This window comes from Belonocnema kinseyi, chromosome 3, assembly GCF_010883055.1.
Source record: "Belonocnema kinseyi isolate 2016_QV_RU_SX_M_011 chromosome 3, B_treatae_v1, whole genome shotgun sequence".
In the NCBI taxonomy this organism is placed as follows: Eukaryota; Metazoa; Arthropoda; class Insecta; order Hymenoptera; family Cynipidae; genus Belonocnema; species Belonocnema kinseyi.
Genome location: NC_046659.1, coordinates 46,111,208 through 46,135,736, shown reverse-complemented (window position 1 = coordinate 46,135,736; position 24,529 = coordinate 46,111,208). Strand labels below are relative to the sequence as shown.

Below are 24,529 nucleotides of genomic sequence, written 5' to 3'. Positions count from 1 at the left end.
GAACTCCCGCTACTTACGGGGATCCCCGCAATAAAAATAGGAGAAATATTTATTTCGAACATATTGTGCGAATATACACTTTTAAAATAGGAAAAATACGTTCAATCGTTGAAGTAATAAATTATTATCTATTTTCAACAACCTTTGATTTGTTTAAACAATATTATTTCACAAAATTTGTTAATTTGACTTTTATGATATTTATATTAAAACTTCTGATTGTTGGAATCGATCATTTTTAATATTTCTAAACTGTTTTTAAACAAATGAAATTTGCTTACACAATAAAAACTAATTAAATAATGATAATAAACTTTCCAGCAAAGAAATGGTAATAATTTTTAATTAGCAACAAGTTTCGAGAAACACATTATTTAAACAAATTCCATCTTTTTAAATAATTGAACATTAATGAACTACTGTTCTTACCTAAGTAACACAATAATTTGTCCAGATATCTTAGTATTCGTTTTTCAAAAAACAAGAGTATTGAAATAATTATGAATGGAATCTTCTAATGTATCCCCTAAGGCAGGCCTGTCCAGAGAGGGGAGTTCGGCTCAAACACCATATGTTTTGCCATGAGAATCATCATAACTGCACGAAAAGCGATTTGGGACCTTAACCCCACTACCAACCTGCGCTCGCTGCCGGAAAGGCTTCGCGGTTGTTCGTGGCGCGTGTCACGTGACGCACATTGCAGAATTCAGTACCACAGATAAGTTTTGAAGTTAGTGCTTTAGGGCGACTAATTTTTTATGAAATATTTTTATTTTAATGCTGTAAATGTAACATGCAACTCGAACGAAAGAGAAATGTTGATTGATATCCTGAGCTTGAAAAATTATATCTTTTTTCGAAAGGAATATGATTTTATCAATATTGCAACAATTTCAAAATATGAATATTTGATATATGATTACATTTTACTTTACAATAATAAATAAAGGAAATGTATAAGCGCCATAACTTTCAATAGGTATATTGAAAGATCCTGATTTCAAATAATTTTGACAATTTCTTTGTAAAGTGTAAGATAACGCTTAAAAAATGATGAAATCATTGCCCTTCAATATTTATGAAAGTTTATACACTGAATGTGAATTTACTGCAATAAAATAATATAGTGTAGAGAGCGTAATTGTCTCTTTTATTTCTTATTATAGGGAAATTCAAAAGTTCAGTAAAAAAGGCCTTAAAATTCTATATTAAAATAAAGTTGTAATTTTCCATGAAACTATTGGCTTCGAAAATTTATTTCCAACTTTCTTCAAACAAAATATGATGTACTTTCCCTATTTGTAAGACTGACGCATTCTTTACTGCTAATATATTAATTAATTAAATTCAAAATTACTTCATATTATTTTAAATTCAGTCGCCCTGAAACATCTTTCGAGATACTATGTTTCTGCAGCACTGGATACCTCCCATCCATTTCAGATACCGACCACCACCGAAGCTGAGTAGAGAGACTGGTGGTAGAACTCATATATCTGTGGATTGAGTCGAACTCCCCTCCCTGGACAGACCTGCCCTAAGGGTTTACATTTTTCTTGCACCTTCTTCCTTATTCCTTTACCCCCCCCCCCCACACACGCGCGCGCAAACTTACTTGGTGGTGGGAAAGGGGCCTACAGTTTAAGGTGGGTTCTGAACCACCAAGAGCAACAGCTATAAGTACTTAGAGAAACTTTTTTTCTCAAGATACCGGTCCCACGACTCTCCGAAAATGAAAAACTCCCTTGTTAAGCTAGTGTTCACCACATGGGCTACCTAGGCCCTTCCAGAGTGCGAGGCGGGAATCGAACCCGCAAAACGACAAGTTAGTCCAAAGCCTACGCTTGAGCCCCCCTGACCATCGTCCCAAATTATTGAAATACTGTATAGGCTATTTCTAATCCGACAGGATATTTGTCATTGAGAGAGAACTTCTAAATTCAGCTCTGATCAAACCGTTTTATAAACTCGAGCAAAATTTTATTCCCCGAAATCAAGATTTTATCAGTTTTCCTACTAACCCTCTCGTTATCTGATACTTGAACTGATATTTTTAGTACAAATTTATTAATTTTCAATCGCATATAAGCAAGTGGAATTTATCCCTAAGGAATTGCTACTTTTAAAGATTCTTATACAGGCGATGTGCTAGTCATAAAGAAAGCCAATAGCAATCATAGCAACGTGGACATCAATAAAAATTCCTTATAATTCCCTAAAAACTTCCTTCTGTTGGGTGTTGTTCACTGAGAGATATGTATGTCTTTACTGGCTTTGAAGGTACGATAAGAATATTTTAAATATATTAAATCTACTCAAACTTGAGACTAATGGTTATTTAATTATATTTCAAAACATAATCATCAAACCTCTGAAAGTACTGCAAAATAAGAAATACCTTTTCTTCTAACTTTCAGAGAACTTTCAAATTAATGACGTTACTAATTTTTATATTGTCAACATGTCCTTCTGTAGGTGGCAACAAAAATGTTAATTAATGAATATAAATTCAGCGATTTTGTATTGAATAAATATTGACATATAAATTACATGAATAATAAAATATTTATTCATGTACCAGTATCTATTTTATATCTCTGGAATTTTAATAAAAGTATTTTCATTGTATATTGTCGTTAACTAGAAGGGTGTCGGCAATACCCCTGCTGTTTACCCTATATTGGTGAGCAAATATGAGAAATTATTTACTTTCAAATTTATTTTAAGAATCTATATATTAAAATTATTAATTATTAACATTTATTTATTAATATTTATTTATTGAAATTTAGTTATTTAAAAATTATTTAGGATTCAAAAGACTTAGATATTTTATTCAATAAAAGCTGCGAGACAAAGGCGAGAGAGCCTGAGCGCTGGCAGCCTCTCACGCCTACAGTTTGAACTTCAATATTAACATTATTTTCAAATTTAATACTTCAACCATGTCTGAGCAACCGCAAACAGCTTAAACAAAACGGAAGGCTTCGATTTTTGAGAATACCTGTTTTTTACTTTGCTCGTTAAATTAAAAAAAATGCCTTTTCAAAAGTCAGCCGCCACAAAGTTATTATAAATTTAGTACAGAATTGATCTAAAAAGGAAGTTTCAAATCGGTAAAAAATGATACCCCATAGCTTCATTTTTTCACAAAAACCTGAGTTGGCCACACTGTGCGCCACTGAGATCCGGCCGAAAAACTTTGAGAATATATATATTTTTTTGTTGTGAAAAAATTTTAATTAGCATTTTTTAAGAAAAAAAATATTTTCTTTTTTTACGCCTGGGAAAATTTTAATTTATAAATAAATATGGGCAGAACCTAACAATTTCGACTTCTTCCAGACTAATGGTAAAAATTTGTTTAAAAAATCTAAACGATATCGTTTCGGAAACACAGATAGTTCCCCTCATCAGATCTGTATAACAAAATGTAATATAATTATAAAAGTGAAGCAATACGATGAATATACAGAATATATCAAATTATAATACCTTATTCAGTCATTTACAATAGTAACGGCTTTTGCGCCAAAGTTATCAAAGATGTTTCGTAGAAACATATTTAAAAAATGACAAAAATGTGACAAAAAAGACGCAATATTCGTCAAGGCGTATTGATTCAATTTTTAAGAAAAAAAATGTTTTTTTACGTCTGGAATAATTTTAATTTATAAATAAATATAGGTAGGACCTTATAATTTCGGTATCTTCAAGAAAAAATTTATTTAAAAAATCGAAACGAGTACGTTTCGGAAACACAGCTGGTTTCCATAATCAGATCTGTATAACAAAACGTAATGTAATTATAAAAACAAAGTAATAAAAAATAGAATATATCAAATTATAATATCTTATCCAGTCTTTTACAGTAGAAACGGCCTCAGGACTTTTTGTTATACAGATCTAATGAGGGAAACCAGGTATTTCCGAAACGAAATCCTTTCGAGTTTTTATATAAATTTTTATCATTAGTCTTGCAATATGTACACTTATCTGCGATGGCCAAATTAAGATTTTCAAAAGATTTTAAAAAATCAAGGGATATTCTAATAGGATACATCACAACTGTTTTACATGTCCCAAAATCAAATTTCGATGAATAATGATTTCCACTCAGCCTTAATCAGTAAAATAATTATATATATGGTTAAATTATAAAAACTCTTCTCTACATAAATTATAAAATTTTGAATCGAATTCTAAAAACTATTAATACAGATTTTCAAACTTAAAAAAATAGGCTTTCAAACTAAATCCAAAACAAAAATCGAATCCGTTTAAAAAGGAATCATGAAACAAACGAGAACTGACGTTCTGAAAAAGAAAGCTTTGAGAAATCATAACTTTTTGTAATTTAACATTAATGTTATAAAGCAAAAAGAGCTCGTAATTTCAGTATGTTACGGTTACCTTCCTTTATCAAAATATGTAATATAATTAAAATGTAAGAAATATTCCTTGATTTTGACACCAAAATGATACACACTACTGGTCAGAATTTTTAGTCGGAGCTTAAATTTTCCTCTTTGAAGGGTTGAATGCTCTCAAGATTCTACATAAAATAAACCTAATATCAAGCCAATTTGATAATGCTCTTAGGATACTTTAAAGGTGTTTTTCGACAGCATCGTAACAACTTATGAGCATCAATCTAAAAATTCTCTTATCGCGGTGCAAGAACTCAAAGTAGTAACAAAAAAGTTGGAAAGATTTCCATATTCTATGTGATAAGAACCATTTTTTTGTAAATATAAAAAAACATATAACCATGAAGCTTCTGAAAAAGTACCTCAAAATTTATGGTAATTTTTCAATGTATACTATTTTTGTAATATTTTTACTTAGAAAATAGACAAAATGGCTTTATCATGGATTTATTTTATACAGAATTTTGAGATAATTAAAACCATTGCAGAGAAAAATTGTTAGGTTTGACATAATTAAAATTAAAAGAACTTAATCATAAAAGAGAGGTAAACTCAAAATTCTGACCGTTAGTGTGATTAAAATATAAGAAACTTTGTTCGTAATACATCCCAGGAGAAAATATATATGTATTATTTTTTCCTCCTTCTGATAAAAGTAATTATATTTCGCACCTTAATTTAACACCGCAGTATATCTCAAGAGACCGCCCATCGTTAAGCCTCTAATCCTCCTAATCCGTCTCTTGAAGAGTCTTTGCTGGTAGAGTATTTCTTTTAAGCCATACAATTTCAAAATATCCGAATGGGTTGGGTTAAAGATTGCATTGTTTACATTGCATCGCGTTTATTCCGGAAAATCATAGTTATTACACGTATTAACAAGCAAAAGCTTAGAGTTCCTGAAGTTTTACGAAACCGAATTCGTTGAAAAAGTGGTATGAAAAAAGGTAGATAATATCTTTTTAGTGCATGGTGAGGTTAGTATTGGTGCGTTCATTTTTCATTAACTGTATGGATTCTTATATTGTAACATTTATATCAAAGTACATTTTATTTAGTAATGTGCTATCAAATTTTGTATTTATATAATAATAATAACACTTACTTGAAAAGTATCATACAATATTCAAGATAATTCCAGATGATTTAAATTTGAGGTAAGGAAATGTAAATTTCAATAGAAAAGTCTCCTGGACTTTTTTTAATAAATGTAAAAAATATTTGAAAAATTGAAAATATATGCACTGTTGCAGGTTAAACATTCTCAAAGAATAAATGAAAAAAATTTAAAAGCGTATAAAAATCGTGCGTCGCACTTTACTCGCACGCGGTGAGTCTCACGTCGTGCGTACTCAAATGCTGCGTTCTCGACACACTGTATGTCATGGGAACTTGAGCGCGAGCACAATGAGTCGTATAGTGCTCGCACACATGCGAGCATGAAGTACGAGTACAATGAGAGCACAATGCATGCATGCATCACTAGAAAAAGTTATTAATAAATTAAAAGCAGAAATTTGAAAGAACTAACTATTTTCATCGGGTAAAATTGTTAATATTAATAATGCATAGGGCAGAACTTTATTTTTTAGTAACTTCTTAAAAAATAATTTTGCATTAACTTACATAGTGTGAAAAACTATTTTGGAAATTAGTTTTTTTTTAATATCTATTTATTAAAATATTAAAATCAATATGAAATAAAATATTATCGATTTTATTATTATATTGGACCAATTTTTCTCATATTCTACAACTAAAAACCTAAAATTTGCACTTTGGTTCATCAAGATCGGTCACTCCTACGAGGAGCTATTTTATTTTGATAAAGATTAACGTTACGCTCCCATATAGCCTTATGCGCAAAAGTGCGACCCATAATGCTCGCATTGTGTAGGCATTTTGTTATCTGGAGTAGATTGTCTTCGATCCTTAAGTTTAAATCATCTGGAAATATGTTCCAAAATGGCACACTACTTTTCAAGAATGTGTTATTTTAAAATAAATACAAAAATTTAGTGACACACGGTAAAAAAAGCTTTCGTGATATTTATAATCAGCTAGTAACTAAACGTGTAGAGTATTTGAAATTACAGTATAGTAACTAAACGTGTAGAGTATTTGAAATTACAGTATACAAGGTGTCCCGCGAGAACTGTAGTTAATTTTGTGGGGGGTTGTGCACAACAAAATAAGCCAAAAAGTCCTCAACATTTTTTTGGTCCGATGCTTATTCTGGGCACAACAGAGGGTACAAGTTGTATGTACGTGTGAGCATGTGTGGCGTGTGCACGCCGTCTCAAAAAAGCAATTCCCCACCGAAGCGCTGGGCACTACCTGTACCGCTAGTTTTCTATACCTGGGTTCCCCTTCAAGTGTCCATTAAAATTTTTAAAAGGCTTTTTTCATCCAATAAATCTAGTCTGTGAGGTCCTAGAAAAGGTGTGTTAGTAGTGTATACTATAGTGTTAGTGAAAATCGGTATGCCTATGCCAATGCGACTAGGCTACCAAGTAGACCATCTGAAAGAGATTAAAAATCAAATTTTTTTATTCGTAAAATTTTGAAATTATCTACGAGAAGGTTAGAAATTCATAATCTACGGGTTTCGATTGTTTCAGATATTTAACTTTTTCTTTTGGATGCTTAAAATTGAATTGAATATAACGTGTCACGTAAATGGAATGAGATACGCTAAAATAGACATCATTTTTGAATTTAACTTCAAAGTAGTATATTAGCATATAAGTTATAATTATAAATATGTATAATGAGAAAATTAATAAATTAAACAAAAGTGTCAATAATCTGAAGAAAATTCTAAAACCGGAGCCGGTTCGGTTGCGGCCAAGTATTGTAAATAACTTTGCCCGACCGGTACGTGATGAATACAATAGGAACATTATATGACCGTCCCATCACTTCTCTGTGCGGTTTAGGTGCTGAAAATCGGCACAAACAGTCACTGAAAAACGCACTGGCGGCCCAGTGCGTTCGCCAGTGCGTTTTTAGTGCTCTTTCATCGGCAGGGTTATCATACCCTGATCCATCAAAATAGGGTTGTTTCCAAAGTCAGATATCATTTTTCCAATAAATAGATCTTATTGTATATAAAATTCTAATTATAAAAACGCCCTTAAAATATTTTTCACATATTGTTTACTATTTTTAATTTAATGTTGAAATATGAATTTTATATCACGATGTCGATTGGAGGGCCCCCTTGACGTCAAAGGGATCGGATTTTCCATCAATCACAGCTCACGTGTCAGTGATTATCAAATATATTTTTTTGTGCCGATGTTTTGTTTTGGTTATGTGCACATCGAAAACAGAAGTTACAAAATATTGTTTAAAAAAAATGTCAAAAAAGGGTCATTAAAAAAGTACTTAAATGTAGTCATGTTTACTGAACACTTCGTAAATATGTAAGAATTTAAAATATGTTAATAAGTGCACTTACTGTTTTCTTTGAAGATACTACTAACTCTTAAAGCAAATATTACAATAGGATAACTTTTTTTGTCACGTAATTCTAAACAACTAACGTTATCATATCAAAATAGTCAGAATTGATAGCAGACCGCGGCTTAACCTCTTTATCATGAGTTTCACATCGTCACATTGATAGATAATTATGAGAACCTCTGAGTCACGTGACACCAATTTGAATAAGTGTTTTACCGTCTTCAATTTTTAATAATTTTTTTCCGTTCAACGACACAAAAGAAAAAAAATTATAACGCACCTTCGATTTATATTAAAATTATGTATTATAAAATTATTTTCTCTAAAATCGCGAAACAACCCTATTCCTCCTGTTTTGCGTCGGCAAAACAGGAGGAATGTTGATGGGTCGGGAAGTGATAAATGTGATAAAAATAGATATTGCACTTGTCGTTAAAATTAAATAATCTTGTATTATAATTAAAAAATGTTCTATTATAATAAAAAATCATTATTACATCCTTTTAAATTAAGGTGTGTTCTTTGGGTGAATTTTTTAGTCAGAAAGCGACGTGCATATGAAGTTTTATTGTTTAAACTAACACATTTTTCGCAGTTGTATTTTTTATATTTTCTTGCTTTTATTGTAATTAAGGTTTTTATAATTTTCCTTTATCTGAATTTTTCTTAACATATTTCATTTTTCTTATTTGTTGCAACAATATCATATTAACAAGAGTTTGTAGCCTACTTATTAATAATAATTTGTTGCAATTATTTTTGTGCAGAACACTTTATGCAAAACGAGTTTTCAATTTGATCAAACTCTAGCACTATCGGACGGTGTCATGGCCATCGCTTCGTCCAGCGTTTCGGTGGGGGAACTGCTAGGTTAAGACGGCGAGCACACGCCACACATGCTCACACGTACATAAAACTTGTACCCTCTGTTGTGCCCAGAATAAGCATCGGACCAACAAAATTTTGGGGACTTTTTTGCTGATTTTTTTGTGCGCAACCCCCCACAAAATTGACTACAGTTCTCACAGGACACCCTGTATAACCTGATTAATTGACAATACTACAGTACTCATTTTCAATCTAGTGTAATTTCACTTCAGGCACCTATGTGAAAATAAAATGGAGGTTATTTTATTTGTTGTCGACAGTAAATTTACTACGTCTGATTATGGTAATTATTCGATGGGTGAGGGACATAGTAAGTTAACGTAATGTGATAACTTTACTTAGGAAAGTGTATGTAAATTTTGACGATGTGTGATTTCCTATCGCGAGGGAGTAAGTCCGCACGCGCCAACGCCCCATAATTATTTTCTGGAGGTAAATTTGGACCACTCGGGACTAACGAGTGCAAATCGTGCCAAACGACGAGTTCCAGAAACACCCGAACGGCCTCTTACCATTTGTTGCGCACTTCCTTTGCATTCTTGTTTTGCACGTCATATAGATTGTAATTTTCTTTTAAGATTTTGGCCAACTTGGAAATTTATAAAAGGAAATTATATAATTATGCTATTATACATAATATACCCTATACACAGAGAGAGAGAGACACACACATCAAATTTTGTCATAAGGACAACCGCAGAATTTCGTCGGGAGCAGGTGCTAATTTGAAAAACTGCACCCGATCCCAGCGAAATTGCGGTAGAATTTCAGCCATATCCACGTCTCACGAACATGAGATAAGTGGTTACAGTCTCTAACGGAATCAATACGACGATCCGCTAAAAGTCTCGTGCACCCTGATGACATTGAGCGACTCAAGGACGACCACCTTCTGCATTTTTCCCGGAAGTGTTTTAGCATATTATTGACACGCAGGGATGCTTTTCAGGCTTTTAACTAATGAAAGCTTAGCACCTCCAAGAGCGCCGATGATAAGGAAGATTAGTTTCAACAGAATATTCCGGGTACAATCGTGGCAAGTCCCTTATAAGGTCTCTATACCTCTTTCTTTTCATTCTCCTTGGCTATGACGTTTTTGTCAGGTGGAGCCGAAAATTCGATAACGAACATGGTTCGCTTCTCGAAGTAAAGAACTACGTCAGACCTCGAGTGTGAAACAGAAACAATTGTCGAGAATATAAAGTTCCAGTATATGCGGCACTTCTCTATCGCGACAATTGACTCTATTTCCCTAGGAGAACTTAGAGGACCGATGTTAAGGTTAATGTCGTAAGAGTGTCAGAGATGGTAATAAAGCACTCTTAGTGCAGCTATCATCGGAAATGTCTAGGCTCAAAATGTGGCGACGATATGTTAAGGTGGAAATGATACCGTCTTGGCATGCCAAAATAAAACCCTCCGTATCAGACTTTAATACGGGTGATTTAAGGAAAGCAAAAGTTAGCTCACACGACATTGACTGGTCCTCCACATTTCTGTGGAGGATGCCGTGAGATGTAGAGTCGCGGAACAGAAGACTTAAGATGCAGGCTTTTGTTCATGTGCATAAGCTTTCGTGTCCCGATATCAAGGGATCTGAGCTCGTTCTTCGTCCATGGAACCACTCCAAATTAATAGAGTATTACCGGGACGACAAGCATGCTCGTTGCAGATACTTTGTTCCTCGCCGACAGTTCGGAAGACCAAGTCTGCCAGATGAGACGTTTGTATCTGCTTCGAAGAGTATCCTTTATAGACGTCACATCCTGAATGCGGCTCTGTGGAAGGCCCATATTATATATACATACTACTAATATTTAGATATATAAAATGCTACGGTTTTCAATATCTATAAAGGATGTTTGGGTATAGCGGAAAAGTTTAGGGAGACCTAACCTCAAAAAATCGTGTATGTTGACTTACGATCCGTACGTAATTTCACGGTCGACGATGGGAAATTTAGGTCCTGGATGTATTCTTTATGGCGAACATAGGTTGAGAAGAATCAAAGCTTTCAATTGTTAACACGTTTAGTAATTACGAGTAACTGTAAACTAATTTACGAGATCGCTTTCAATCACTATCGGCACATCTCTAATATTTCTGGAAAATTTCTCACTTTCCAAAGCGTAGGGATCTAAATTGTTAATTGCATTTAGTTAACCACAATAAAGGACATTCACTTCATTAGATAAACTCAAAAAAATATTTACTAGAGATTTCTTATTTGCCAATCAACAAAATTCTTTACCCAAAATAATACACGCGATGCAATTTACACAATGCGAAATTTACCACAACTCATTTGGCCATTTTGAAATGGCGTCATAAGTGGAAGTGCTCCATCTAACCTAAGGCTTACGACCTACCTGACGGAAATTTGCGGAACCAACCACCGCCGAAGGGCTCGGCACTGATCCTAGACCTCAACTCGAAAATGCCTCCCGTCGATGTAGACCATGGACCGTAACTCAAGTGCATCAAATCAATTTACTATGAGGGAGAGAAAAGGCTTACCCATTCGTGTTCATCCACGCCTTCCATTTGATCCTGCTCCAGTGTACATTGAATTACGTCTCCCAAAAGATTGCTTAACGTTTTTTGTATCTAACACATACAGAAATACGTAAAAAAATTAACTAACGAAGAAGAAGCAACAACACTAGAATTGTAGGATAGATGATGAATGCATTTTTTTTGTACTTTACAAAAGTAAAATAGACATTTGAACTTTTATGTTTTTTTTCCTCCAGTTTTTAAATTTGAAATACTTTCGAACTCAAAACACATTTTCTAAAACTTGTTTATCAATCAAGATACAATTAAATGAAATTCATTGCATACTTAAATTCTTTACATTCAAAAGATTTATAATTTTATTATCTTTAAATGTAAATTACTTAGCAGATTAAAAAATCAAAGACTTTCACATTTTCATTTATATTTTCGGCTTAAAGTTACGTCATGGTTCGCATCCAGCGCCTTGATCTGTTCTGAGGAGGGGGTGGGGGGCTATTGGTCCGCCTGAGTCGAATCCTAGCAGTACAGTCTTCCTCAAGCTATTCTGCAACAGCCTTTCTCAAGCAAGCAGCGAACCATGGATACGAACCATGGGCAAGCAGTAGCAGGTGTAATTAGAAAGAGAGATATTAGAAAGATAAAGAAGAGACAGAGTAGAGCAAAGTAGTATTAAAATTTGATGAATTTTAATAAATTAATCCTTCGTCGAATACAAGTGTGAACCATGAAGTAAGATTAAGCCTTATTTTCATTATTTTCAAATTTTAAACTTTTAGTACATGAAAAATAATTCTCGCTTCAAGTGTAAAACTTACAGTTATAAATCACTCTTATATTCTGCTTTAATTCTTTTTACAATGAAAGCTTTTATACATAATTTCAACAATGTTTAAAAGAGAATTTTTTCATGATTCCTTCTTTTAAATGATGTACTAGGATAGATCGAAGAAACAAAAAAAAAAATTATTTGGGGCCAAGGAGAAAGGTCTATTTTCCTATCACGGTTTTCTAACAAAAACGTTTTAAAATCGATCAATATGAACACCTGCCCCAAGCGAAAAATATAATAGAAAAATAGGTTTCTTTTTCATTTTTCTCTGAGAGTATTGACTGCATCAAAAAATGGTATAAAATGAGTTACTAGATTTCAGCGACATATAGTATATTTTTTATTTTACTCATTTCTGCATAATATGACCTGTCGTTTTTAAGAAAAATCTAAATAATGATTTAAAAAGTGGAAAATCCAATATTAAACTAATTTGTGATATCCTGAGCAGGTACATTTCTATTCAGTACAGCTTAGGTGTTAAGATGCATCTTTGCTTGTTCTAATTATATAAAGAACAACTTAGGACTCACGTCGAAGAATATGATACTCTTTGGATTAGATGCTTTTTTTAATTTGTGCTCTGTTTTTGCTACCATCTTCGGCACTTCCTATCTTGATCGTAACCGTGTTCTTATGAAGATTTTTCCCTTCACAAACAAGCGGTAGCTTCTGTTACTATCTTGAGGCAACGTTCTACACATTAAAAGTGATGTGGGAAGCGGAAAGCTTTATTGGCAAGGCTGCATTCGATCATTATTGAAAGACCGAAAATCATCACACGAAATATGAGCAATATGAAAACAGTGATGGAAGCTGCTGCATCGATTTTTGGATGATAAAATTTCGACAAATTTCCTAAAAATTAACGAAGCTGATAAATAGAATAATAATAAGCTCTGAAAGGTGGGTGCTTAGGATGGGTTGTGCGGACTCAGTATAAAATTATGTCCTCATGAGTCCTAGGTTCTTTATATAATTGAAACAAGTAGAGTTGCATCTCAGCACTTAAGCTGAACATAAATAAAAATATAACAGTTCGGGTTCGCAAAAATTAATTTAATATTATATTTTCCACTTCTTTAAATAGTTATTTCGATTTGTTTTAAACTACCAGTCACATGTAAAAATGATTAAAACAGAGGACATATATATTACAGAGGTGTAGAAACTCCTTTTATAATATTTTTAATTCCCTCCTACAGCCGGAAATCAAGTTTTGGCGATGAAGTCTGTCTATCCATCCGTCTGCAAACACGATAAGTCCCGAAAAAGAAACGGATCAACTCGAGCTTTTACATACTCTTTTGGCTCATAAAATACAAAAAGAGTTCGTTAACCAGCTTTCCTTGACCAACGTCAAGGATTTTATCCATCAAAAACGCTATCCAAAAATCTAATAGTAAATTTATATGCAACCGACAACAGATACATAAAAAAGTTTAAAAGAAGAATAGCAGCTTTTTTAAATGTCTATTATACAATTTCTGTTTTAAACATTTTTTTATACGACTGCATCCAACATAAACAAGATAAAAATTCTAATTTTAATTGAAGCCAAACGACGACAGATGAGTAGAAAGTTTTACGAGAATAGTGTAGTTTTTAAAAGACCTATAATTTCTCCCTCAACTATTTTTTAATAAGATTTGACATTTTAGTTTTATTTATCGAAAATATTATAAAAAATCCAAAAGTTCAAATTTTAAGTCAAAAGACGCAAAATATCGGGAAAAGTCTCAAAGAGGATTTATAGCTTTTGAAAATTATTTAAGATTTGAGCTAAACCACGTGACACAAGGCAACAAATTCCAAAGGTAAATTTCAGGTTTTAAAAAGTACTACAAAATTTTGTAAACCATTTTTTGATAGTACTTGTCATTTTGGTTTTATTTATCGAAAATACTATAGAAAAATCAAAACATCAAATTTTGAACCAAACGACGTAAAATACGGGAAAAATTTTTTATTTCTTTGAACCATTTCTTGATAGGACTTGTCATCTTGGTTTTAATTATCGAAAATACTATGTAAAAATCGAGAATTCAAATTTCGAACCAAACGAGGTGATACGGAAAACATTTTCGGCGAGGAATATTAGCTTGTAAAAAGTCCTACCAAATTTATTCAAATTATTTTTTGATAGGGCTTGTGATTTTAATTTTATTTATTGAAAATACAGAGAGAAATAGAGTAACGACCCATTAGAAATGCCAGCTAGTAGTCAAGCTGCACCCCCCACTACCATCATACTCAGGATGTACATATTATATATATATATATATATATATATATAGAGAGAGAGAGAGAGACATATACATGTGTGTGTAGGTGTGTCGCGAATGTATTTATGTGTGCTGGTTTAATATCTACGAATAGTTCCACGAATCGGGCAGTGTATAGAGTTCGGCACCACCGACTTCAGCTTTGATTCGGTCATTACTGTCAATCACCGACCATTGCCGTAGGGAACTGAGGTGTTGAGCGAAGCTGAGGCTCGAGATAAATATAAATTCCATTCGTGGATTTGATCCATATTGGAACTTTTGTCTTCGATCACCTATAGTTTGCATTTTGGACAACTGCATTTTAAGAAAGAAATTAAACAAGTTTTGTGTTTTTAACTATAAAATGTTTAATACAAAAATCGGTTGGTGCATTTGATCTATTTGTGCTACAATTATTATACTTAATGTTAATACCAGATTATTCAAATTTGCAAATACCTGCAGGGGTTCAGATTATGGTCACTTTTCAGCTCTATTCTTCATCGATCCTTGTTTTTATGTCAAAAATATAATTCTAGATTAGTAGAATTCAAATTAAACGATACATTTTTCATTTAAAATATCGAACTTTCTGTCCACAATAGAAGAAAGTTCAACAAATGATTTGAATTTTTAACCAAAACAGATGAATTTTGGGTGACAGTATAATAAGTAGTAGTATAATAAGTAGTATTCTCAACCCAGGATTTAAAAGTAGAATTTTCAAATTAAAAGACCAATTTTTAATTCATAAGACGAACTTTCTGTTAAAAATTAAAGTCCAAATAGACAAATATTAAAAAAGACTTTTGAATTTTCGACCAAAAAGATGAATTTTTAGAAAAATTGTTTAATTTTCTACAAAAATAAAGAAGAAGCTGCGCCCTGAACTTAAAATTGTGCACTTCTGAACGTTTTCTAAATTGAAATGTACAGTTTAATTTCTTATTCTTCAAAGTCATATCTCGCACCTAGTTTTAATTATGAGAAAAAAAACTCTGAAAACAAGGATCGCGAAAGAATAGAGCTGTAAAGTAACCATAAAGTAAATGCCTACAGGCATTTGCAGATTTGAACAACCTGGTATTAACATGAAGTGTAATAATTGTAGTACAAATAGAGAAAAGGCACCAACCAATCTTTAGATTAAACAATTGAAAGTTAAAAATACAAAACTTGGCTCAACCCAGATACTGAAGTTAAGCCCGAGTGTTTCAGCAGCCTCCTCAGCTGCTTTGTACAGTAACGCTCCTTTGCCCACTTCTTCGTGCCTTCCTGACCATTTTAAGGAAATGGTCACTTCCATTTGCGACTTTATGTGCTGTATCCAAAATAATCCTGTTGTAAAAACATTGAAGATTCAGTATTCCGCGACCACCTTGACAGCGTGATATGTAGAGTTGCGGAAGAGAAAACTTAAGATGCATGCTTTCGTTCGTGTGCATAACCTTTCAAGTCCCGATATCAAAGGATATGAGCCCACTCTTCCTCCATGGAACCACTCCAAATGAATAGTGTACCACCGGGACGGCAAGCATGTTCGTTGCAGATACTTTGTTCCCCGCCAACAGTTCGGAAGAGCAAATCTGCCGGATGAGACGTTTGTATCTGCTTCGGAGAGTATCCTTTATAGATGTCACATCCTGAATCCAGCGCTGTTGCATACTCAGGTATGTATAGGTCTCTCCACCGCAAAAATGTCGTATAGCGCTTCTATCGACGAGCTCACCGTCTTCAGAGATGTCATTAAGTTTTCCTCGCTTCAAATAAACCTTGGAGCAGTTTCAAACCCAAATTGCATTCCAATTTCCTTCGTGTATTGTTCGACAATAGCTAGATGTAGTTTCTCTTTATTTTTAGCATAGATCTTAAGATCATGCATATAAAATACATCAGTGGCAATAATGTGATGCAAAAGAGAAGTGGGCTAATGGTTTCGTTCGGAAAGAAACCTCTCTGAAAGGTGACATTGTTAGCTGTCACACGATTTTTTCTAGATGAGATAGTAAATCTGAGTCTCCAAAGCGGCATCAATCTCTCTATGCACCTCACGATTCGCAGATGAACCTTTAAGCTTCCCAAAAGACTTATTATTATGATAAGTCTGGGAGGAAAAATGCAAAGCTTTGCAATAATCAATCCAGGCCATCGATAGATCATACTGGTAGGATTCTGCATCTTTGCGGACACATCTATCGATGAGAAGGTTCTCCCGATATCCTTTTACGCCTTTCTTTGAGCCGCGTTCTTCATATATTCCTTGCCACACAGGTCCGAGTGTGCGAAAAATCCGATCATTAAGGATAACTGTAAAGATCTTATACAGCGTGTTCAGACAAGTGATTTTACATCGAGACTATCTTTAATATGCCGAGAAGCATTGCCTAAAATTGCTTTAATGGCCTTTGCTCAATTTCCCTAGATGTAGTATGATACAGATCCTACAAAATATATTACTGGACGTAATGAACAAACAGATTTGTGAATCTTTGGGAGTCCATAGTACTTTGGAGCAAAACCATGAGTACACGTCAGGATCCTAACAGAGTTTACATTTAATAAACCAAGAAGGAAAAGCTCATCGATTATTTTGTCAAGTTCAATTTGTATTTGCCTTATAGGATCTCCATTAAGTAATTTATAGGTAGATGCGTCATTTTAAAGAGCTAGGGATTTATTGGTATATTTCGAACTATTTATAAGAATTTCCTTTGTCAGCAGTGGTGACGATGATGTTAGTGTGTTTGACAAGAATTCTTAGGGTTCGATGGCTAATTGTGTAAAATGAGATTTAAAATTACTCTCGTTTTTTATTTGTAAGATAACGTTGTAAATTAAAAGCTAATTCAGATCTAAATTCATCCCTATTATTTTCTTATATAAGATGTGCATTGACTTCAGTATTACACAAAGTATCCTTTACAAGAGTTCTTGTTGGCATATGGTAAACAAAAGTTTTTACCTAGGCTGAGGTAATATTCAATGTTATTCCGTAACCTAATTTTTGTTTTGTATATAATGCATGTGGGAGTGTCTAGTTTTTTTTTATAGAAGCAGAAATAAGTACCTTACAAAAATCCGAGAACCTTTGTAGTTGAGGGTTAAAAAACGCTTTCCATTTATGTGAACATTTTTGTTCTATTTCGCTTTCAATTGAAGTTTTAGGTATATCAAAATCTTTTCGTATGTTAGTAATGTTTCTATTAATATGTTTGAGGCTACGATTTAAAACGTTGACATGACTTTTTAAGATTGTTTTGTAAATTCTCTTTTACTTTCTAGGTTACTAAATTGAAAATGTTTATAACGTTTATTAAGAATGTTTGCAGAAATTTAAACTTCATTTTTACATTTTAAAGGAAATCTAAGTTGCTTTTTTAAGTTTTTCTAACCGTATCCCATTTTTAGTCCAGGTCTTCATACGCTTTACAGTTAGATTTCCACCAGGTAGATCCATTCAGATGACATGAAAAAGTCCCATTTCGAAGTAGAAACAAGTAGTGTGCCGAATCGTGTAAATCAGATATATAAGATGTCATGGTGTTGACCTGTGTGTAATGGGTGTAATGACCAGGGTGCATGTGGCAACAAGAACTCTTTTGTAAAGGATACGTTGTGTAATACTGAAGTCAATACACATCTTATAGAGGAAAATAATAGGGATGAATTTAGATCTGAATTAGCTTTTAATTTACAGCTTTATCCCACAAATAAAAAACAGAATAATTTTAGATCTAATTTTACACAATTAGCCATCGAAACCTAAGATTTCTTGTCTAAAGACAAAAACTTCATTGTCACCACTGCTGACAAATCTAAAGACAAAAACTTCATTGTCACCACTGCTGACAAAGGAAATGTTACCGTTCTTATAACCAGGATAGAATATACCAATAAATCCCTAGATTTTTTAATGACGCATCTACCTATAAATTACATAATAGAGATCCTACCAGGCAAATTAAAAATTGAACTTAATAAAATAATCGATGAGCTTTTCCTTCTTGGTTTATTAAATGTAGATTCTGTTAGGATCCTGACGTGTACTAATTATCAAAAGTTTAGTTGATAGAGCCATTAAGGTATCTCATGTTTCTTTCCACCAAAAAAATTTAGAAGTTGTTTCTCACACACTGAAAATCAATGGTTTTCCAGAAAGACTTGTTAATAAACTAATAGAACAAAGATTTAATACAATTCTTACTCCTTGCCAAAATACTAAGGACGGATTAAACAGTGACTTGAACTGAGATCGTGCCATTGTTCTACCTTATAATCCACAAATTTCCAGAATTTTTCAAAAATTATACAAAAAACATGACATCGAAATCATTTTTAATCCTGTTAAAGATCCTTTTAATTTCTTTAAAACCCAGAAAGGCCCAATTCCAAAACCCTTTCAAAACATGCAACTTTAAACAAACATTCCTTTGATTTCGAAAATGTTATTATTCAGGCTGAAGAAGCATACTATTTCAAATGTAAATTTATGGAAATGTTTCACGTTGTTAAGAATAATAATAATGTTCATTTTAGGATAGACATTGATAATATGATCATAACATGCAATAATCTTATTCATGCCACCCAATAATATTTTTTTCTTATATTACCTTTTATGCATTTTATTTTTTACTCCTAATGCTATAACTTTTTGATCGAAATCCGAAAATATTTGTTCTTTTATCTTACTTTTCGCTTTCCTTTCTTTCTCTTTTACAACAATGTATCGTTCATACTTCATAAGAACTAGGTTATGCGCAGTAGATGTACTCGAAATACTCTCAAGTCAATGAATCAATACACCTACTATACATTACCCGTGTTCCTTGCCGTATTCATTCTGTCTGCTGGACGGCATGAAGGCGAATGTTTTTATATATGTCAACAACTAATTCAAACTTACAATTAAGTCCGTCCAGCAGACGGATTCAATGAATCAGTTTGTATAACTTTCAACACTTTTTAAATTTTAATTGACAATCGGGTAATAACTTTGTATCAATAATTTGTATGGTTTTTATTTTTATTTTAATTTTTCAAGACTCTTCACTTACATTTTCTTTCGCTGCAATTTGTAACATCTCATTAATCTTTGTCCTTACGTGAAATTTTTATTTTAAGAACCGTCTATATTTTTATTCCTTTTTAAGTCTTTGCGTTTACAACAAAATTTTCATTTTTATCACACAGGTGTACTTTCTTCCATGAAAAGTGTTTGTTTTTATGAGGACTGTCGATTACAGTCGAAACGTTACAACTTCCTGTGTACTGAGAGTTTCTCAGGCATAATTTTAAATAAAATTTGACCACTTATCCAGAAAGAATTATTTTACTGATAATTTTTAAATATATAACCGACGCGCCTACTCTACCACAGCCAGAACAAGCCGGCAAAAGAGAAAGAGGCCACACTAAAACCAACCGCGAGCAGGTATCTGATAGTGAAAGAGCAATGCTTCAGGGCCCGAAGAAACATCACCATCTAGGTTTCTCTCAAGCCTAAAGATCTGGCTGAAATGAATGACGAGCTTCGTGGACGGTTGATCATACGACCAAAAGACGAATGCATCAACTCGCCACAAAGATAGGCTGGACAAACTAGTACGCGTCCTGTATTCAGTGCGTGATTTACTATATAACATCTGGCAGGAATTTTACCGCCAAGGTTCAAAAGTTTGTGCTCAAACTCCGGATCTGTTATAACACACTTAACAGGTCAAAGCTGCTGACCGTCAGGTAGCGTATTGAGAGAATATGGATACTATCTGACGCTAAGAGAAGTCTGGAGCAGAGAGAGAGGTGGGTTAGAGAAAAATAACAATTTTTCTCCGACTCATCTCGACTCTTCAAGACCTTCCAGTTACTGTCGACCACCCGCCCAAATCAGAGGAGGTCGACGCATTTTGGAGAGAAGTCTACGAACTTCAGTATAGACTGGACAAAGACTCATAGAACATAGAAAAAAGTATTAAGAAGTATGAAGAACTATTCCGCTCCAGGACCACATGGTATCACGACCTTCTGACGGAAGTAGTTTCCTTCAACGCATAAGCATCTGGCCCGTATTTTCACCTCATATACAAAGTCGGACGAGCTAGTTTTGGGATGGTTGGTGGAAGGGCGCAGTAATACTGCGGAAAATGGGCAACTTAACTGACCTGAAGAATAACTGGCCAATCACTTGCCTGAACACACTGTATAAAACCTTCACAGCTATCTTAAATGATAGGATTGTTCGCACAATCACACCTGTATGGCAAGGAATTTATGAACAACGCGGCTCAAAGAAAGGCGTCGCAGACGTTGATGCGAAAAGTGAGATAGTTTTGGGTGTTTCTCGCACCACAGAGAATGCAGTCGTGCGATGTAACCCTCTCGTGCAGGGGCCACACTCGCATGGTAACACTCTAGCAAGTCGTGATTGAGTTGCTCCGTACACCTAAAAGCCCTGAGATTTAGCCGATCCATCGCATTGACTCCATCTTCATTGGCTCCCCGAGCTCTAGAGTGGTCGGCATTGCTGGCCGACCCATTGTCGGGAGCCCTGCGCGTTCTATTGCTTTGAACCGCATTTACAATAAATATGTTTGGTACTCTAAGAGGTTGCCCGGTATCCCAGAGTCGCCGTTAGACACCTCATCCAGGTACCATTCAGCTTCAGACACGGTTTTCACACCACCGCTTGGAGGTTAATTCCTTCGAGACCACCCTTCGACAATTGTCCGCGATTGCCTATTAATTTTTGTAACCATATTCTGCAGAAACCCTTGGTATAGCGACCCTCTATCCGTAACCCGAAGATGCGTTCGATAGATTTGTCATAGACCCTTCTGCTTTATTCTAGAGGAATCAAAACCATATATTTCTGAAGGGTTGTTACTCTCTATTTCTCTCTGGAAATTAGTATGAAAAAGATTGGAAATTCAAATTTTCAGTTAAACGACGCGAAATATGGAGAAAAGTTTTCGAAAAAATGTAAGCGCTTCAAAATTCCTGAAATATCACTTTCAGCCATTTTTTGAAAGAACTCGTCGTTTTTAATTTATTCATCGAAATTGGTATTGAAAAATCGAAAATTCCAATATTACGCCAAAAGACACGAGATATGTAAAAAGCCTAAAAGAAGACTTGTGAGAGATTTTGTTTTATACATAAAAAATTCTATGAAAACAAAAATAATATTTTTAGCATTATAACGGAAGATAAGGAATAATGTTTCGAGAAAACATTTTAGCTTTATATTGTAAGGTAGCTCAGAAAATAAATATGCATTTGAAAACGTCTGTTGAAAATCGAGCGTGAAGCTCGAGTGTTACGATGAGAATGTGCAGCTCTAAGCATACTGAGCTTTTAGCAATTTAATCTTTAACTCTATTTCATTGCATAGAAAATTTAAAGTATGGATATGCATACAAAAAGCTATGAATGATGTTTTTTTTTTAAATCAATTTCTTGCGAAACTGAATTATGCTGAAATAGGAATACTTTTACGTTCTATTTATTTACTGAAATATGAGTCTCAAGTTTGCAACATTTATTAAAATTGCAATGAAGAAAAAAATTATTTTCTTAAAGCACGAGACCTACAATTTTATGACAGAAAATAACAGCGTTAAGCCCTACAAACTACTTTAAAAAGTTTCATTTCTCTAGCGCAGAAGGTGTCTACTCCATTTCAACGTCAACATTTAAAAATTGTAGTAATAATTGTGGTATTTGGCGCTGCTTTGGCATCGAATTTCGTCATTGTCGCAAACATTTAGAGTTTTGAAATAAATGTATTTTTACTCAATATTCTTAGTGTAAGGGCTTCAACTGGTGTGTTCCACATGGGCTAGAGGGCTGAAACTTTTTTGACGACCTTATGGCATTAAACGTCGCCATTATCAGCGATAAGAATTCAAATTTTGAAATTTGTGTATTTTTACCAAATTTTTCAAATATTACAGGTTGCATTGGGGCACGCACCATGTGCGCTAGAGGGATCTCATTTCACATAGTTTCTCGGATTGTACCCTAATTTTTTCTACAATAAAATCTTCGGTCTCGTGCGTTTGAGAAAAAAAATATATTTATTCTTCTACTCGGGCTTTTCTTGAACTTTGTGAACTACAAATAAAACGGCTTGAATCGAAATGTTTGAGTTTCTGTTAAAATCAAAGAAAAGAATAATAAAAATTGGGTCGTTTCGGGTTTAAATAATTTACTCTTTGTAAGCAATACATATATGTATTGCCTACTTTTATGTTACAAATAAACTTTGTATGAAGATAGTCGTGAAAACAATGGTAATCTGACATTTACGTTTACTATAAATGTAGTAAATATATTTTTCTTTCGCTTAACACTTAAAGATTATGAAAAACGCAACATGGTATAATAATTATTATGAATTACATACCTCGTTTGTTTTAGAATGGCTAGTGATATCTGCATTCCATCTACTAAAGGGCTGAGACGAATTATGAGTATTTTGTTTAGCAGTTACAGGAGCTGTAACTACTGTTTGTCCCTGATTTTCACTCACTGGTAACAAAATAAAAGTCTAATATAAATACTGTAGAAAATTAAAAGTTGTTATATGAATTAATTTAAAAACTTCTGATATAAAATATCTAGTAACAAGAAACATCAATTTTTCGTTTATAAAAATAAAATTTGTATCTGGATTAGGGACTAAATGATTCAATTGTAAGAACTATGAAATTAAAATTTTGTTTTCCTGAAGATTTATTAAAATAAACTTCAACTAAATAATTCGAAAAGATCATACTATAAATAATATAAGCTTAAAAATAGATACTAACAACTATCCATTCCCGGTGGCTTGAGACTGACTCTAGTTTGTTGTGTATTGCCTCCTCCAAACCATTCTGCTGAAGTCATTGTGTATCTCCACGTAACTTTGGTCGGTGGGAAAAGATCGTCTTGGAAGAGTTCACTCTGCAAAAAAATTAAACATTTCAATAAAAGAATAACGATCTAAAAGATACAAATAAATTATAAATATTGCTTACTTTGATTCGAGGTACCGTAAAGCTCAATGGCTCTATTGTATTATTCGTTAGCCTGAGAGCCGAAGCAAATTCCACACTCGCGACATCGCACTTGTTTTTAGGAAGGAAAGACAATCCTTGATGTAAAGTAGAACAACGGTGGTGGCTCAGAGGACAGCAGTGAGGAGCTTCCTCTGTTACTTCGAATGCATAGATGGTCGAATCACCCTTGAAATTAAAATTTAATACGTACTAAAGGTTTTCATGCAAAATTTTTCTTTATAATTCACAACATTCAACTTTATTTTAATGATACGTATTATTCAGGTCGATCACTCAAAATTTTTTTCAGTCATTAAACTTTCTGAACTCAATCCTTCGAAAGAATTTTAAGGGTATCCATATGAAATTGAATATTTGAAGCGATTAAAATATAAATTAAAGCATTAGAAACTAAATAATTTAAACCTTAAACATTACATTTAACATTTTTAAACGTTTGATAGAACAATTATTTAATTTTGAATGTTTTTACTTCAACATAATTTAAATTTATATTTCAAGCCTTAAACTTTAAAATGTCATTCCTTTGCTTGCAATAATAATTATAAAGAAGAAAAATAGAAGGTCGAAGACAAGTGGAAAAAGTGACCATATTATTAAAAAGAGACTTACAAAAAATGACCTAAGGCAGAAAAAGAAACTCACTGGTAAGTTTGAAAAGTTAATAAAAAGTTTATATTTTTAAATTTTTTGAATTGAACAATTAAAAATGAAGAAACATAAAAATTTTTTTAATTTCAGTCATTCAGAATTGCGCATTTTTTAATCTGACAAGTAAACCGATGGAAGTGAACATGAAACATTTTAAATTAAAAGCTTTACAAGTTAAAGAATTACAAAATTGAAGTGCCTACTATTCTGCAATATCACATTAGAATCGTAGAAGTTTATTTTTTCAAGTCATTAGACCGATTTTTCTATTAAATGTTTACAAAATTCCTAGCCACAACACAAATTAACTGCCAATTCCCTGTATTTTTTAATTCAAATGTCGATTCGATACGTCAGAATCGCAGAAGCTAATTGTTAGACGAACATATATCCCAATTTTCTCTGCACAGTACC

General features: G+C 33.2%; 1 protein-coding gene across 3 annotated transcripts in view; it reads right to left on the bottom strand.

Annotated features, from left to right (window-relative positions):
• LOC117168716 (coronin-7) overlaps window positions 1-24,529 on the bottom strand; it is a 117,837-nt gene that overhangs the window by 6,396 nt on the left and 86,912 nt on the right. For all 3 annotated transcript variants that reach the window (XM_033354433.1, XM_033354434.1, XM_033354435.1), the window contains 4 exons: window positions 23,423-23,629; window positions 23,213-23,348; window positions 22,807-22,931; window positions 11,304-11,393 (listed from right to left, as the gene is read on the bottom strand). In XM_033354433.1, the coding sequence (XP_033210324.1) occupies window positions 11,304-11,393; window positions 22,807-22,931; window positions 23,213-23,348; window positions 23,423-23,629 (558 nt within the window). The remainder of the gene's footprint in view (window positions 1-11,303; window positions 11,394-22,806; window positions 22,932-23,212; window positions 23,349-23,422; window positions 23,630-24,529) is intronic.